The sequence below is a fragment of the Phycodurus eques genome, chromosome 3, assembly GCF_024500275.1.
Source record: "Phycodurus eques isolate BA_2022a chromosome 3, UOR_Pequ_1.1, whole genome shotgun sequence".
Taxonomy (NCBI): Eukaryota; Metazoa; Chordata; class Actinopteri; order Syngnathiformes; family Syngnathidae; genus Phycodurus; species Phycodurus eques.
The window spans coordinates 26,101,257-26,119,519 of NC_084527.1; the positions used below are offsets into that span (position 1 = coordinate 26,101,257).

Sequence of the window (18,263 nt, forward strand, 5' to 3'; positions counted from 1 at the left end):
AGGGCATGAGAGCAGCACACACCAGCATGTCGTGATAGCGCATCCTACTAAGTTTATAGTAAATGAAAATCCAGCTGTTGACTAGTTGGTAATTTTTAATTCAAAATTTTACATAACTGCTTTACATACATCAACTAAGTGCTGATTGATTCAGAATACAAATAACCTGCATGATAAAGTGCACTGCATGTGTTTGAACCCAAATTGGAGGCTATTAGAAGAGGGTCTCAGAAGGTGAGAGCATAGTATCCATTGACACCCTTTCAATCATTTCTACACTAAAGGTGCAAAGAGCAGAGTTTTGAAGAACTTGTAAATATTAGAAGGACCAGTATTCAATACACACATACACTTGCAAGATCAAATGATATCCAAGAATGTAGCAAAGTGTCTTAGTTATTACTTGTGAGAGGGGTCTTAATTTGGCTGCATGTTTCTTAATTTGGGTGTAGTTTGCTGGTATAGAAGCTTGTTGAATTATACGGAGTACTAGTCCTCATATTTTCTTATATTTTACTCTCTCGTGCAGCCAAATGAATTAACCAATCACACGTGCATTTACTTTGTAAAAGCAGAATTGCTGGTGTACAATTAAGAAAACCATTACACAGGAGTGCACATAGTGGTGTCCAGGTGCGCATGTGCACTGAAAATATTAAAAGCGCAACAGATTTTATTGAATGGTATCACTTCATGAAATATCGGATTCATTCCTCAGTTTAGTCGAGCTCAGCTGCGAGCCTCTGGCAAAAAGTTCTCCGCAAACGGTGACACTCGAGGGTGGCGATAGTGGCCGAGTGCGCGCATGGGCTGCCAGCGGGCTCTGTGGGGCATGGGGGCCTCAGTCTTGCTGCACAGCAGTTATGAAGGTTCGTCAAAATACTTTTTGTCAATGTGAAACCGGACTGTAACACAAACAAGATTGGGAACCATCGCCCTAGAGAATTGTGCCAAATCAGCTGATCGCACGGTCCCATACTGCAAGTCAGGGGAAGTGTTAGCGCCAATGGACAAATCCATTTGTAGACATACTTCCAATTCATCCATTCATCCAGTGAGGTCGGTGGGTCATGGGAAAAAAATGCATAAAAACCAACAACCTCTGGTGCCTATTTGAGAACCAGACCAAAATTGTTCCGTGCACCCCTGATTATACAGCATAAAATGATGAAACACTACAATTAAATGTCCTAATATGTCATTCTGTCAACTCAATACACTACAATTAATCATGATCACAAATCAGTTCTTTTTCAGTTCTCTGTGCTGAGGCCTGCAACAAAATGCCATTCTTTGGTCCATATCTGACCAGGCCAATATCTGTGTTGAGTATGCCAATATGCCATAATAACAGTAAACCATTAAACTGCTTGACATGTTTTATCCAATAGGTCATAACAAATAAGCCAAAGTCATCACTGCAACATGAAAGAGGATAACTATCAGGCCAGGAGGTTTTGCGAGTCATCAGTATGAAGTAATTCTACAATTGTAGACATGGGAATCAAAAGGCCCTTTCACACTGCAGTTTTACAGGAACTCGTAACTTTTTCAGGAGTTCAATGTGTTCACAAAACAGGAACTATTCCGAAAATAACTAATAACTATTTTTGGAGGCCAAATGGAAACCTTGCTAGGTGGTTAGTACAATCAAGAAAGCCCAGAAATGTTTTCCTTAAGGGGGAGTTCTGTAATACTTGTCAACATTTCTAGTCACATGACTACTGCATTATATTTTAGCCACCGTATTAGAGTCTACAGCCGTTCTTGTACTCACAACTGTTTTGATTTGGCATGTTTGCATCATGCTACGAGATGGTAGACTCCCAGACAAAAAGCTACCACAGATGTGCATGGACAACAAGGAGCCGGCTTGTTGTTTTTTTCCTAAGGAGGCGTGCAGAGGAAAATGGAAGCCCCAATCAGAAAGAACCTAAAGACCAAAATATCCACAACCTTTGATGTGTTTAAAATACATGCTCTCCTCAAAACAAATAAGCTAAAACAATACTTAAAAAAATTTTTTAAATAAAAATTACAAAATTATAATTTTTGCTTGTCAAACGGCTGCTTCACATGCAATAGGCCTACTCCTATGCAAGTACTACTGACAAAATGCGGCTGCGACACTGGTTAGGATTATCAGAAGTGAATGGCTGATGACTTGTTTATATGATGTAACCTTAATTTTTTATGATATTGCTCCAAGCGTGAAGCTACTTGGCATTTATTCGGTAACTACCCTCAAAATTAGCTGATCTTGTATATCAAAAGCTGGAGTTCGCCATTTGGTCAAATGCATCATACAAAAATGATTACAATCATGTTCATGTCAGTGTTGTGTTTTTTACGTCTCTCAGACAAATCAAGCTGAGCCTGGTGTAGCATATGCTAGTGCTATTAGCTTTAGCATAGCATAGCGGCCCAGTCATCCGGTTAAACAGACAAACATAATCTTTGAGGTAATTAATTCTGCATGCCACAAGATAACAGCATTAATAATCTGGAGTACATGATTTGACCTCACACTCGCTGTTGGATTTACTGGGTGGTGTGTATAACCTAACATTTAAGAGAAAAGAGGCAGTTGTGGGCAATCAACCCGTGAGTCTCAATCAGACACAGTGCAGCAAAAATAAACCTCCAATGTAAATTACGTTTAAGGTCCTTGATGTACGTAGGTTATACAGAGATTATTTTGTCTTGTCCTCCCAACAAAGTGAAAGGGAGCAATGCTGTCTAACCATAACCATTTTGGCAAAGGCGTGAATGAAGATTTTTGAAAAGACCGTGACACAATTTTTTATTGGTTGTTCTGTAGTGTACATTTGATTTGTCAAAGAGATGACAGGATACATCGCAACATCAATATTTTCCCTCATCCCTGCTGACGATTATTTAGCATTGTTGTAGCATTTGCTTGCGTAATTGAAATCTTTGACTTTTTTAACACAAAATACAAAATTTAAAATCTTTAATTTTAAAAACAGAGCATCGCAACTTTCTGCTTTTAACAATAGCCATTTTCTTGTGACACAATGCATTGTGTTTCAATTTTGATCAACCCAAAGTCAACTTAGTTGTCACGTTCACTCTCCCTAATAATATTTTTAGATTGTTTTAGACTTGTGGGTGACAAGGAAATATTTTTAAGTAGCATGGCTTGTTTTGTTTTTATTTACGTAATGTGTTATGTGTTGTGAACTTCTGATATTATTGATCTATCCTTTTGACTTTGATAAATGATTTACTCCCATCACGACAGAACAGTATTGATTGCACACAATGTTGCATTATTTGACCTTGCTTACAAAAACATTATATTGCTTAAAAGGACAGTTTCATTTATACATACTGTATGTAAAGACATATTAAAAAGGAAATGTCATATGTGACTATCTTATGGTTTTCAGTCGCTGTGTCCTACACACCTAGCGGTAATGTTACTTGGAATTATTAAATAATTACAATGTGACAATGTACCGGACACGTCCTCTAACTTCACATCTGCAATAGTAGAAAGGTTGTCGATATCAAATTCAGCTACTCCTCTTTATTTAGTGACAGGGTCTTCTCACAGCCAAATGAAAGTATAATGTTTGCTCTACAGCTGGTTCAGCGCCTCACTCATACTATATATAATATATGTGAATGCAAATATAGGCATATGTCAATGGAGAGAAGTGCAGTTTCACAGGAAAATACCATTACTAATCTTCTAAATGACATGATAAGAGAGCACTCGCATTGGTGATTGTGATGTCACATAAATCTATTTAGCACTAATATAGCTATTATTACATAACAGCATAAAGATAAGACTTCAGTGGACTGAGCACACCGTTTCTTACCTACGCCCTTGTGTAGTATATTTATAAAAAAAAAAAAAAAATAAAAAAAAAAAAACATTCCTGCAAATAAAGACAGCTGTCCAGCAACTGTCTTCCCAGCCACGATAGTATTGACCATAGTCAGATGCTCCGCTGATTAAAAATTGATCCATTTTGAAAAATCTAATCAACTGAATAGGATTGTTTCGTACGCAGGGAGGGGTTGTGTCCATTGTCGGAGGTGGTGGGGGTGGAGCAGCTACTGACAGACCTGTTATTAACCCCTGTGCCTCGGTGCAGCCCCTGCACCCCAGTTCACATCCCCCTGTGCCCCGGGACTAGACACTGCCCAGACGTTCTGAATTATTCAGCAGTCTGAGAAATGCTCCGGCCACTTGGCCTATTAAAGCCTGCAGTAGAGGCTAGTGGCTCTAATGGACGGTCCAGAGGAGGTCCGGCTCCCTGTGGATAAGAGAAGTTTCTGAAGCTAGACTGCAGAGGATGCGAGAGCCAATTCAACGGTGGTGGAGGTCGCAGCAGGTTAATGATGTCGCACGTCTAGACTGAAGCTGGACACACAGCCATGGCCAAGAGGCAGGAGGGGATAGGCAATTTAATTTCTGAATGAGAACCAGCTCTGTATTGTGTTTGCAGGCTTTATCAAAGACCAATGCTATTGCATTTGGTCATTATCTGCAATTGACCTGACAATCCTCACTAAAATAAATACAAAGATATCCAGTGCTACATCTTTATATTCTTGGAGCAGTTATTACAGATGAATACAATTTTCTAACATAGCAGAAAGATTGTGTCGACAGCTCAACTTTGATTCCTCCTCATCATTGCACAATAACAATCCAAACAGCTGGAGAGGGCCCTCAACTCCAGCACAAAGTCACTCAGTAATCAGGGCATCTCCCCCAGAGAGAGAGGGGATGGAAATCAGGGTGGGACTCATTTGGGAGCAGCTCAGTTACCATGTGTTCAATCGCCTTGGTGATCATGCGCATCCGCCCGAGGTCTCTAATGATGTAAACACCATAGGAAACACAGAGAGAAGAGAAAAAAATGACCCCCAGGGTTTAGCACGATTTAGTCAACAGAATGCACAACTCTACCTGAAGGACTTCTCATAGAGTAAGCTCATGATTAAAAAAAAAAAAGAAATCACACTTAACTCCACAAGAGCATCCAGACATCATTGTCCAACAGGACAAACAGAGGCAGAAGAAGCACTATATTCTTATTACCAGCCAATGGAAATCCATGCACTTCAAGGTTGACTTCTTTGAATGCAAAGGCTTGATAAGTTTGATGAAGCAGAATGAGTTTAGCCTTCAATAAGTACTATCTGTGCTGGACTGAACTGCCACACTCTTCCTTATCTGTGATCTGATGCCAAGCACATTTACTCTTGAGGTCAAAAACATTGCCATGATTGAACAAAATCAAGGGCATCCTGTGGAAGGCCACCAAGGGGACACAGGCACACCCCAAACCTCTTACACAAATGTAATCTCTGCTGCTCTCCTAACTCAAGGTGACCACGCACATAATTCACAGACCGAGGCGATACTTCCCATGTTTAAAATGAGAGCACAGTCAACATTATCCGGTCAGACCAAGTAAAAATGTTCACATAGTTGTGGGGAAGCAGAAATCCACATGCTCTCTGGGGCAAAAATGCCTGCTTATCAGAGAGAAATACTGTATCATAGTCTAAAAACTGTAGAGGAAATACATGAATCATCAATTAGGTGATTTCACTATATAATATCAAGTTTGGATTAAATACTGGGACGCTAAACATTCCAGTGAGATCTGTTCATCTCTGGCGAAAACACAAAACAAAACATTCTACTACAAATGAATGCCCTGTGGTTTGGCTTCCAAGTTGACCCCCGTACCCCCTTCCAAATTTCAGTTCCTTAGGCACACTGCCGCAAGCCTGGAGCAATATTTAGCTAAACCTGCTGGTCTGTGTAGGCAGTGAGAGTCCCCAGAGGGCTGAACAATCAGACAATTTCAAGATCATGAAGCATTAAACCAATCCCGGCAGGGTACACTAATTAAACAGCCGAGCCCGGCACAGCCAACCAATCCCCACAGAGCAATTAAATCCATCCCCTCTAAAACACTGTGGAACCTGTCTGGGGAAAACTGCTGAGGAGTGAGAGAGCAAGAAATGGGAGAGCGGGAGAGGGGAGACAATATAAAATTCATCTGGAAAAGACACTACAGGAGGATTGCAGCAGGAGGGTAACAAGGGAACTTAAAAAATACGAGGCTCCTTGTTCTTTGTTCCTTTTTCACCTTTTGACAAAGATATACAGTAATGTCTTAAGTCATCCTGTCGTAAGTTCTTTTTGTGTACCTGTATCGTCTATTACCACACTTAAAAGACAAAAATAGTGCCCCGCTTACATTCTTCAGCTGCATATTTAATTAAGCTTACAAGGTCTAGAAAGCACTCGTGAGATTGAGCGGAAATAGAGAATAGCCTCAAGGTCTATATTACACACCAGCAAAGCTAACAGATTCAAACCTTAGTCAATACCCCATTGCAATCCACTAGCAAACTAAATGAACAGGTGACAATGGAGACATGACATTGGTTGAGTCAGGGAACAGCATAACTCATCCTGCTGAAAGGATGAATTATGCTCCTTTGTATACCATCTATTAGTCTACAAGTGCTTACTGACAGAACTCCTTACAATTGCTGTATGATTACATGATACAATTGCTGCATTTTTGATAAAACCTACTTGGTAAATGTTCCCATTCTCCCTCCTGGAGGTTTTGAGATGAAAGAAAGGTGTGCTTTGGTGAAGAGGAGCCAAGAATGTGGAAGAGCTAGGATTTGAGTGTGAGTGCCTCATAACAGACTAAGGACAGGGGAGATAGTGTGGACTTGCACTTTTCTCCTCCGAATGAGTCGACATAAATCACACAGCCCAGCTTCACGTCTTTACTTCCTCTTCCCCTCCATTAAAAATGATAAACTATACCTCTTGAAGCCACTCGCTCGCTTTAGGGCCCCAGTCTACACCGTTCTGGTGAAGCAGCATGAGTGTATGACTCAGATTTATTTTATGGCCTTACATTGTTGGGGATGAATAAGAGAGTAATTAGCTGTGTGGTGGTGGAAATAAACTGACAATCAGACCGATCCATCATCTTTTTGCCACTGTACACTTTCTGTATTATACTGTAGAAACACTGCTTTGTAACAATATCAATAAACGGACTACAATCAAAAGACCACCATGCATCTTGCATAAACGGCTGGCATGCACCAGTCTACTGCTCCTGTCTGGGAAACACTCTCAAGGCACCGGCACATAATGGGAGCAGCCAAGGTCCCCAAAGACAACCTGGAGCAGGTTAGAGAAGCATTGATCTCATGAGTGCACCGGGCCCAGGAGTACCCATCACACTATGCTATCACGCGTTACATGACAAGGAACATAAGAACACACGACTCCCGATTTGTTGAAATTGACGAAATGAAAATAAAGCGGAGCATGGCGCCGCTCAGTTGAGGCACGCTAGGTTGAGATGCAGAGACACAATGTGGGTGGGGGAGGCTTTTAGTGGGAACCCTGTGATATGAACAAGAAAGGACTGGTGCTCAATATGTGTGCAGTGGCGTCAGCTGGTAAAAACAAATAAAGCCAAGGCCGTGGTGGAGAAACACAGCTCGATATGAACTCGCTGGGCAGGGGGGCCGGCTGTCAACAGGGAGAGAGGCCACAGCTTTATACTCATGCCGATGAGCCATTACCTCTCTGCTGATGCTTCCTACTGCCTGTGAGTGAGGGAAGTAGAGGCTGTCCCTACCACTACGAAGCAGTCCTCCTACAGACTAATGTGTCCCCTAAGTTTTGTTAAAGCTGGTTATTTACTCCTGCAGAGCAATTGCTTCAGCCTCAGGGCAGCAGAAGACTGCTGTAAAAAAAAATTAGGCATCTCTGTGATGCACGGTCATCTACCAAGGGTGCGCTTGAGCTGGGGTAAAAAAAAAAAGAAGAAAAAAAAAGAGCTTCTGCTTTGAGAAAATATAGCACTAGCAGATCATCAATATACAGTATTCAAATCAATATGATATGTAAAAGCATGCCTACAAGTAAACTTTTCATGCATTATTAACTGAAAAAAAAGACCTGCTGGTTCGTTGATTTGGCTATAGTCGGGTAGGATTTAAGGTGTGAAATAAAGCAAAGTGATGGGCGACCAGAAAACTGAAAATGTTTAGTTTCTCTCAGCACATTCCAAAAATCTAACAATCTTCATTGACAGTATTATACCAACAACTAAGTGTGTGTTTAGTTGTTTGTAGTTGCATTAGGCAAACCCATTTGTGAGGGAGTAAAGCATTTTACAACCAATTCTGAATTTTCGCTGACATGTAAAAGCTTCTGTAAAATATTACCTCAAATGTAGAGGGAATATTTCCATCTACGTTATGGTTTTCGCTTTTGTTTGCATCATCTCTAGTAGATGATTTTGCATCATCTACTAGAGTAGTTCTTCCGCTACCTACAGGACTGGAGTACAGCAGTTTAAATGTATAACTTTTATTAATAGCCAAATAGATTAAAACCTTTTGAGTTTTCAACACAGATGCATCTCTGCTCTATTATTTTTTCATATAGTAAACCCACGCAGGGGTTTGGAACCGAGCCCCGCCATATACTGTATAACAAAGAAAAACCAGTAATTAACACCTGCTAGGTCTGTCACGATAATAATTTAAGACGATATATTTTCCTAAAAACTATCACGATAAACGATGATAGTTGTTTTTTTTAATGCCTCTGAAATCATAAAAAATAAGGCACACCCTTGTTATTTTTTTGCTTTGAAATGAGTATTGTGGTTATTATAAATATTGGTGTTGTTGGAATTTCCTCTCGTTTCTCTAGAAAATTGTTTTTCTTTACTCTGTGATATGGATCCCACTAGGTCTTAAATAAAGAATTGCTGCAAGACTACCCTGGTTTATATGGAGCCTTCTATTCCGATTACAATCGGTTTAGAAATCCCAACCGAATGAAAATGCTCCATATAAACACCTCAATCAGAATAAATAGGCCATATCCGAATGGAATTTCACTCGGTTTCACAAGGATGGGTCCGCTGAAGACGAGCCCTTCACCTGTCTATTAAATATACGTTGATGTTCACTGTAGTCAACTACTGCCTGAATAACATGTGCCACTGAGCTTATGCTTAATAAACAGTCAAAGTTCCCGTGTTTGTGTTAAATGGGGACTGACACACAACAACTCTGAGAGGTACTGACATTTCAAATGACTTTGCTGCGGTGGAGCGAGCTGTTTAGCGCCTTAGCTCGCTAGCTCATTAGCTTGTAGGCTAGCGAACATAATAAACAGTTAACTTTAAGTTAACCAACACCGGCAAGAGTGTAGCGGTCCACTGGCATTCCATGAGCCCACTAGCGGCTAATAACACAGCCGTCCAACTCTGTCGACTCGCTGAGTGATCTGCACACCAGCTCACCACAACAATTAAAATGTATCGAGTCCAGAAAAACTATCGTGTCCATTTTATTCATCGAACGGTAAGTCAAGCCTAATGCCCCAACAATTGTATATATATATATATATATATATATATATATATATATATATATAATTACCTATGTTTAAACCATACATATACTACAAACTATGATCCCAAAATACTTTAATATACAACCCCAATTCCAATGAAGTTGGGACGTTGTGTTAAACATAAATAAAAACAGAATAAAATGATTTGCAAAGCATGTTCAACCTATATTTAATTGAATACACTACAAAGACAAGATATTTAATGTTCAAACTGATAAACTTTATTGTTTTTAGCAAATAATCCTTAACTTAACATTTTATGGCTGCAACACGTTCCAAAAAAGTTGGGACAGGTGGCAAAAAAGACTGAGAAAGTTGCAGTCCAGACCTATATCCCATTGAAAATGTGTGGCGGATTATGAAGCGTAAAATACGACAACGGAGACCCCGGACTGTTGAACAGCTGAAGCTGTACATCAAGTAAGATTGGGAAAGAATTCCACCTACAAAGATTCAACAATTAGTGTCCTCACTTCCCAAACGTTTATTGAATGTTGTTAAAAGAAAAGGTGATGTAACACAGTGGTAAACATGACCCTGTCCCAGCTTTTTTGGAACGTGTTGCAGCCATAAAATTCTAAGTTAATGATTATTTGCTAAAAACAATAAAGTTGATCAGTTTGAACATTAAATATCTTGTCTTTTTAGTGTATTCAATTAAATATAGGTTGAACATGATTTGCAAATCATTGCATTCTGTTTTTATTTATGTTTAACACAACGTCCCAACTTTATTGGAATTGGGGTTGTAATTTCAAATTTATCTTACATTACCTTTAAAAGCAAATGACTTACAGATCATGTAAGTTAAAAAAAAAAAAAAAAAAACATGCAATGGAAGTGCGTGTATACGTGCTCATGTAGCAAAGACTCGAGTAACTTTCACTAATCCAGGCTGAACTGAGCTTCTCCCCAACATACAAACAGTCTATCAGTTGAGATGTATCACTTTGACATACTTCTTTGACACAATTACTGTTTTCCTCTTAGTCAGGGCTTTGGCACCATCTTGTGGAATCTCAGAGAATTACAGAAAGAGCACCAAAAACAAATATGTGAGTCTTTCTAGCAAATAGCCGAGACAGGTTCCACAGAAGAAATCGTGAAAATAGTAGACCCCTGCATATTTGCGGTTCGGCATTCGCAAATTTATCTATTCACAGATTTGTTTTGTGGAACCTTTCTGCCTTTATTTGCAAAAAAAACGTCCGCTCAACCAAACTTCTGCGGCGGAAGGCAGAAGGTGGAAGTTCCACAAATAAAAACGCACACTCGCTTGCTTTCCGTACCCCGACTCGCTCATCTAATCACAAATGTAACATTAAAGTGTAGCATCTCTTTAATTGAGCCAATAAACATTTACTGTTGGGTGTAAACATGCCAGTAAAACAAACGTTGTCCTTTCAACAAACATCAGCAGCAGAAGGCAAAAAGATGTGTGTGCAGGTGGAAGTTTCGTGATTGACGGTCAGCAGGACAGGGATACTGAAATGGCGGCACCCATGTTGCCTGCATGCCTGCTTTGGCTCACGATCCTTTCACCAAACTAGGACTAAACACACCATCAAAGCCAGTTGAATCCATAACAACAGATCAGGAGAACATCTCTAAACCCATCTACAACTGCCAGTTCATGTTGTAGCTGTGTGGATCCTGTGGTTTCGGGGTCACTAAACACCAAAGCGCCACTAACTGCTAGGTCGACCCGACAAGCTATGAAGCAGCAGACTTTCATACCAGCACAGGCTGCCCCAGGAGCATCGGCATCATTGATATAACTCCTGCGCTTTGCTGTGAAATCAAATGTTCATTGTTGTACAACAGACTATACTGCAGCAGTAATTCTTCATCATCATCTGCACAATTGTTGACGTGTACGTACAGGTGCTATACATTGTATATGTGCGTGCTTATCTGTAAACAATTTACTGTCGTATATTTTTAAGGGTTTGTATGTTTGAAGACAAGTGTTTTGGAATCATAGTTTGTGGTATATTTATGGTTTGAACTATTAATATAGGAAATTATCACTTTTAGGGGACAGTAAATTATTCACAGAAATATGCTATTCACAGTTGGGTTCCCCCATATTAGCAGTGGTCCACTGTAGACGAATGTGTGAATAGCGAACCGCCAATAGGCGGCGAGTTAATTGCATATTCACAGCATATTATATTACGCTAAGAGGGAACTGTATGTTGTACCTTCTTTGCAGAACTGAGGTTTTGTGTTTAAAAATTAGCATAATACTTGAGTTCTTAGAAATGTGGTGTATACGACTTTAGAAACAATGTCATCACAGCGGAGCTTATCAAAACACTGCATACAGCAGTGTGAAGACAGGAGCACAAGCACAGCAAAAATTATTGGATAGGTATGGAAATCCACTTGAAGGAAGGTCAGAGTGATTAAGCTGACATTAATGACAGGCCTAGTCTTCAAGTGTGAATGCTGAACGTAGCTCTCTATAAACCCATTTGTCATTCGTCTTCCAACGCTCAAGCATCTGCTTTGAAGTCTCTACCACTAATGCTACACAGTGAGGTTAAACAGCTTAACGCTAAAGTCTGTTTCACTCCTCTCACGCTCTGTTCACTGCATTTTATTATATATATATATATATATACATATATATATATACACACACACATACACACACACACACATACACAGGACGCACACACTGGGGTTATTGCTCCCGGATTTCACATCTCAATTTGCCCCAGATGTAAAACTCCTCTTCCTCGTTTTTCTTTGTTGCTGCCATCAGAGAAAAAGAGGGGCAAGCCCACAGGATGCCAGATTGTGACAGCCATGGCCCTCCCTTTGAGTTAAAGAAGTAGTGGTAGTGGGGGCATATGAGGATTCGAGCCAGTGCATTTAAATTTAAACGCAGCACTTAATCTGCTACACATTTGAAATAGCTGCCAACATGAGACAAGCTGTGAACGATGGAATAATGACCACTACACTACCCACAGTGAAGGGCAACTTTAAAGTCTTTTAGAGCCAGCTTATCTTTGGAATGAAATTATACAGTCATAAGGATGAAAAAATACAAGATTGGAAGCGTTCAGACAGATTTATTCCCCACTACAATGAGATTACACTGAGACATGTGACATTAACAGTATCAGCAAACAAATATTTAAAGCATGAATGAATGAGAGACAGACAGCGATTTTCACAGCCAATGTGAGATTGAAAGGTTGGTGTGTGTGTGTGCGTGCGTGCGTGCGTCCGTGCGCCTTTGTGCGGAAGCTACTGGCAAACAACACACAGAGCCGGCTGGCAGCCGAGACATCCAGGCTCACAGGCTGCAAAGCAATTTCACTGTTTGGCAATACTGTTGTCTCTGTGTGTGGATTAAAGCTGACACCAGAGCAACTGAGTCATGCTGAATGTAGTACCGCTTTTGTCCGTGATGTAAAAACCCAACTGCCTCTTAAATTCATGGAAGAGAAGAGTGGAAAGAGGGTTAGGGAGTGGTAACAAATCATTAAGGAATTATTTCACCAAATGAGCACAGCATTGCAACAGCACAAGAAACAACAGACGTTTGGATTTGACCATAAGGACTGACACCCAGCACAAGCTTTTACAAGTCCAACCAGATGCAATGTGTTTTGATTCAATCCTGCAAATCTTTGTACTATCACATACAGGAGGCAAATGTACATATTGTACATGAAGCCACAAAGACCCAAACCGTAATGAAAAGTCAAATCGGCCACACCCTGTCATCTATAGAAATGATTCCCTCCCCAGGTAGAGCACTGGCCCAGGGTTCTTCACGAGGCCTGGCAGAAGAGACCCTGACCCGTCCTTTTCATGCCCGCCCACAGAAATGCCATCTGGCCGGTGTGAATGATTACCACAGCAATGGCCGGGTGACCTGCAGCCAGCAGGAACCAAGGTCACCCCACCTCAGTGCTTCACACTCTTCGTGCCCTCTTTTCATCAGCCTGCAGGTGAATTATTCATCCTAGACAACTCAGAGGCACAACTCTACTGCGCCAACACTTCATAGACTCATAATAGTGTGTAATGAGAAAATAAATGTTGCGGCATTAACTGCTAGTATAAATAGCCCCAACTGTCACACGATAAACGCAAGAATACCATTTTGGGTAGTGAAACTGCTGTAATGATTACGCATTCCCTGAAAGTGGAATGAACTACTGCTATGCGTGTCACTTTAAGCCTCTGTAAGCTTCAGGCACGTGCTGAAAAAGACTAGAGACTTACAGTAGACTAACATTTACGACAATAAAACAATTGAACTTGAATCATACAGCACCTGACCTATCTTAAAACTAAATGTGTCTGTTAGAAAATGTCACTTGTTTGCAAAAACACTCCTAAGTATAAAGTATTCAAATTGCTTACGCCTCACTGCAAGACAACAACTCAGCTATGAATGCGAATTTAACAAACCTTATAGACCTTATCGTGACAAGGGCAATTGTCATTTATTACCAATGTCGCACTGTTTGTATTGCATTGTACTAAAACTTTTTCAGAATCAGAATCATCTTTATTTGCTAAGTATGCCCAAAAACCGCACAAGGAATTTGTCTCCGGTAATTGGAGCCGCTTTAGTACGACAACAGACAGTCAATTGACAGAGAACACTTTTGAGACATAAAGACATTGACAAAAACAGTCACTGAGCAATAAAGGGTTACTAGTTATCTGGTAATGTCTTTTATTTTATTTTTTTGACAATTGCGCAAAAGATGCAGAGTCCTCTAGCACTTAGAGCAGTTTGAATGACTAATATGGCAATAGTCCGGTGCAATGACCATTGTGCAAAGGGCGCCGAGACTTCAAGCGAGTAGTACGATAATCTGCGACAATGTTGATTGTGCAAATGTTGCAGATACTCCTCAGTCAGTGTGCAAATGGAGCGGGTGAATGAGTGGCCAGTATTGGTCAACAACAGATATGCAAATAGTGCAGCGTGGTGAGACTACTGCAGTACATTGATCAGTAGCGCCTACTTGAGGGAAGGAGGTGGAAGAGCTTGTGACCGGGATGTGGAGGGTCCGGGAGGATTTTGCCCGCTCTTGCGATAATTTAAGAATCATTTCATACCTTACATCCAAAACATGGACTATGTTTTTTGAAACTCTTCTAAATCAAAAGCTGCTCAATACATTTATTTTTAAAGTCGTAACAACCAACATTCCACAGTGAAGTGAAAATGCACGATATTACATTTACAATCACGTCATATTACCACTTAAAAAGATGGTGACTAGTCAATTGTAGTAAGCATTATTAGATACTTCTAACATCAACCATGTTAGTGAATTCCATAAATACATTATAAATCTGGATTCAACCAATTTTAGAATGGTGAAATTAGTTATGTTTTATAAGAACATAATACTGCAATCCTTTTGAACTGTATGAAGTTTATCGCTTTATCAGACACTTCATTAAGTACACTATTTGTGCTACATAAAGGGAGAGTCGGACCATAGATGCATTCAACATGCCGCCTTGTAAGATTGTCGTGTTTTTATGTTCACTGTGAAAGAACTATTCATTTAACAATATACTTATTATTGCAGTTGTATTTCTGAGTACTGTAGAACTGCTCCGTATCAAAACGGAAATGTGATTGAGGGAGAAACAGTACCATGCAATGTAGTTCTGCACCATTGAAACAAACTGCTAAAATAACATCTTGAATTTATACATTGCTAATAGTGTAAAAAAAAAAAAAAGCAATGCTATCAGACTGTTTTTTTAAATAGCCACGACATTAGAGGTACAATGTCATGATATCCAATGCAAGAGTTGTATAAAGAAATTGCCTTTGCAAAAACAATAATGCCAAGTTTTCATTGACACTGTTAGAGACGTATTCTTTTATCAATGTTTAATAGGTTTATAGTTTTGCAGTGCAGTGTTTCTAATTCAGGTTTACCCACATGGGACAAAAAAATTAACACATCTCAGTATTATGCACTGTAGTTTCTGCAAATCCCACCAAAAATAATAACCATATAAAATGATAAAGTATATAAACAAATTGTACTATTATCATTGCAAAGGCAGATTATTTTGTTAGGATTATTGTATTGAATCTAATTAGATGGGCAGAGTCCAAGTGATTATCATATTTTGGCTGGTAAGTGTAGCTCCTGTATTGGATCCAATTAGATTGTACTGTCAAGTAAGTGAATGTTTTGTAGGAATAAGATTACGGTCACACTTTTGTGTAGACCATGTAATGGTGGGTGGGGGCTGGGGGACAGCTGGGAATTTCACTACGAGGCTACTTGGGGTGCAATTTGATTTTAAAAAAAATAATAAATGTGTAAATGAATATTTCTCGGTCCTTTTCGGCGAGAGAGTCAGCCCCAACCGTGTGATGGTGGCCCGGATGACAGGGCGGTCCAGCGGCCACGAGCTGCAATAACATTCGACACCAACACACACACACACACACACACACACACACACACACACCAGATGGGATTGTTCCTGCTCGGTAGGATTCGGCGAGGGGGCGGGCTGCCATGCTCCTGTCATTTGTCATGATGCACGACATCAGTCAGACGGCGGAGATGGTGCCCTTGCGCCGGCCGAGGCTGATTTACAAACATTAGCGGGGAATACAATTACACAGCCCCCACCGCCCGAGCCCTATGCGGCCTCAGGGGAGAGGGGAGAAGGGAGAGGGAGGGAGCGGAAACCACATTTGATTTCAACCAACACTGCTTTCTTAACAAAATAAACAAATACAAATAAAATGGCAGAAACCGTGCTTGAATTACGGTTCAGCAATTCCACTTTGCGGCTAACGGTGTGGTCAAGCTATCAGGGACAATATGTACACCGTTAGTCTGCGAGGAAACCGAACGCTCACCTGCCACATTCCACACGCTAGCCGTAAAGACACATTTCCGTGCCACGAAAGTCCATCAGATGATCGTTTGGAGGCTTCAAAGAGAACATGTTGTTCATCAATGATGAACCTCAACGTCCAGTCCACGCGTGACGACCAACGAGCTTCCGTTAAATGGACCCTCAAGACTAGCAAATACCTACGCAAAAAAAAAAAAAAACTTGCAAAAAACTTGTCAGCTTGTCGGCTGCAAATGTCTAAAACGAGATTAATTTGGGGTTTAATGCTCAAGAGCGCAGCAGCCAGCAGCACCCGCGACGTCCGTCGACACAAACCGCATAAAACACGAAGCTGTGTGAAAAGTTACCATGCAAGAAGGGCGACTCGACGGCGCATTAAAAGTTTCCGTACATGTGAGCACGGCGGTGACAGCCGCTCGCCGTTGAGATTTTCGCCCAAAAAAAAAAAAAAGGAAAAATAACAGTGCTGTCCGCGGTGCTGATCCCAGATCGGTGTGTGCTGCTCCGCGGTCGCTCCACGCTGATCAATGATTGAACCGAACAAAGGCAGAACACGGATCAATTTCTAATAAGTAGCGATGCAAAGCGCGGTACTTTCACTCTCACAGTCACCCAAAAAGACCCGAGACCCTCCCAAGCGCAAAAGAACACTTGCCGCTGGAAAAATAAAGCCAGAAAGATGAGAATAGCACTAACCTGAAGCCGCCGTAGATCAAATTTCTTCCAATATTGAAACATCGATCCTACATCGGCGGCCATCTTGGGGGATATTGAGGAGATTTTTTTTTTTCAGTGGCTGCAATAAATATGTGGGCTGGATTCCCCCTAGTTAAATCGCCGTTATGGTCACCGGTGCCACTTTGACCAAAACACACTTACAACGCGACTTCGAGGATATGTTTGACATCACGTCTGACTCGAATGTTTTCAAGAAGTACGAAATAGGGGGGGAAAAGTAGGTTTTGGCGACACCACTTAAAAAGTAAACGCCGACCCACAGTGTCCGAGCCTCCGTGCACAACATTAACTAGACAATTGCACTTAATTTTGCTTTGGCAAAGTTATCAATACTGACGTAAAGCCCGTGGCTAATCAATGGCGTCTGAAAAGGGAGAGAAGGAGATGATGAGTAGATCAGTGCAGTTCAGGGAATGTAGCCAAGCCCACTTGTTTCATAGAAGCTCACCTACTATCAGGGAGTAGCCAATAAAATACATTATTGTATAAAGAAATACTTTTGGAATATAATTACTGTCCATTCATAATAAACTGCTTATTTACACCGTATATGGTATTTTCAAGTAATATCACCAAAATGTTGATGTGAGTATTCATCCTTCAAATCTTCCAGTATATATATATATATATATATATATATATATATATATATATATATATATATATATATATATATATATATATATTACCCAAGTGAAATTAAAATGCTGTTTTTAAACAATTTCATTTATTAAGAAATAAAAGGATGCAGTTACCTGGCCGTGTGCGGAAAAGTTTTTACCCCTCCCCGCCCCCCCCCCCCCTTGTTAAATCATGAATTCATTGTGGCTAATCACAATTTTTGGTTAAATTTCACTGATCACACCCAAGCCTGATTACCCCCAGAACTGTTTAATCAAGAAATCACTAAAACAGAATCTGTCCCGACAAGATCAAGATCTAAAAAAGGTGCAACAAAATGACATGATTGCAAGAAATTCCAGAACAGTCGAGAAATAAAGTAATCTTTCAGTCGAGAAAGCGTTACAAATGCCATTTCTAAAGCTTTAGGATTCCACCAAACCATAGGAAGAGCTCTTATCCTCACATGGAGAAAACATGGAACAGTGACGAACGTTCCAAGGAGTGGCCGGCCTATAAAGATTACACCAATAGAACAGAGAAAACCACT

The 18,263-nt window shown here is 40.4% G+C and overlaps 1 protein-coding gene across 3 annotated transcripts in view; it reads right to left on the reverse strand.

The window, feature by feature from the left end:
- Positions 1–17,128, reverse strand: part of cux2b (cut-like homeobox 2b) — a 116,886-nt gene extending 99,758 nt beyond the window's left edge. Inside the window, exon 1 of one of the 3 annotated variants that reach the window (XM_061672885.1) lies at positions 17,051–17,128. In XM_061672885.1, coding sequence (XP_061528869.1) covers positions 17,051–17,113 — 63 coding nt within the window. In that variant the 5' untranslated portion in view covers positions 17,114–17,128. Of the gene's footprint in view, positions 1–16,355; positions 16,762–17,050 lie in introns of those variants that run through there. The other 2 variants (XM_061672884.1, XM_061672883.1) reach the window with 2 other exon arrangements.
- Positions 17,129–18,263: the final 1,135 nt, after the last annotated feature.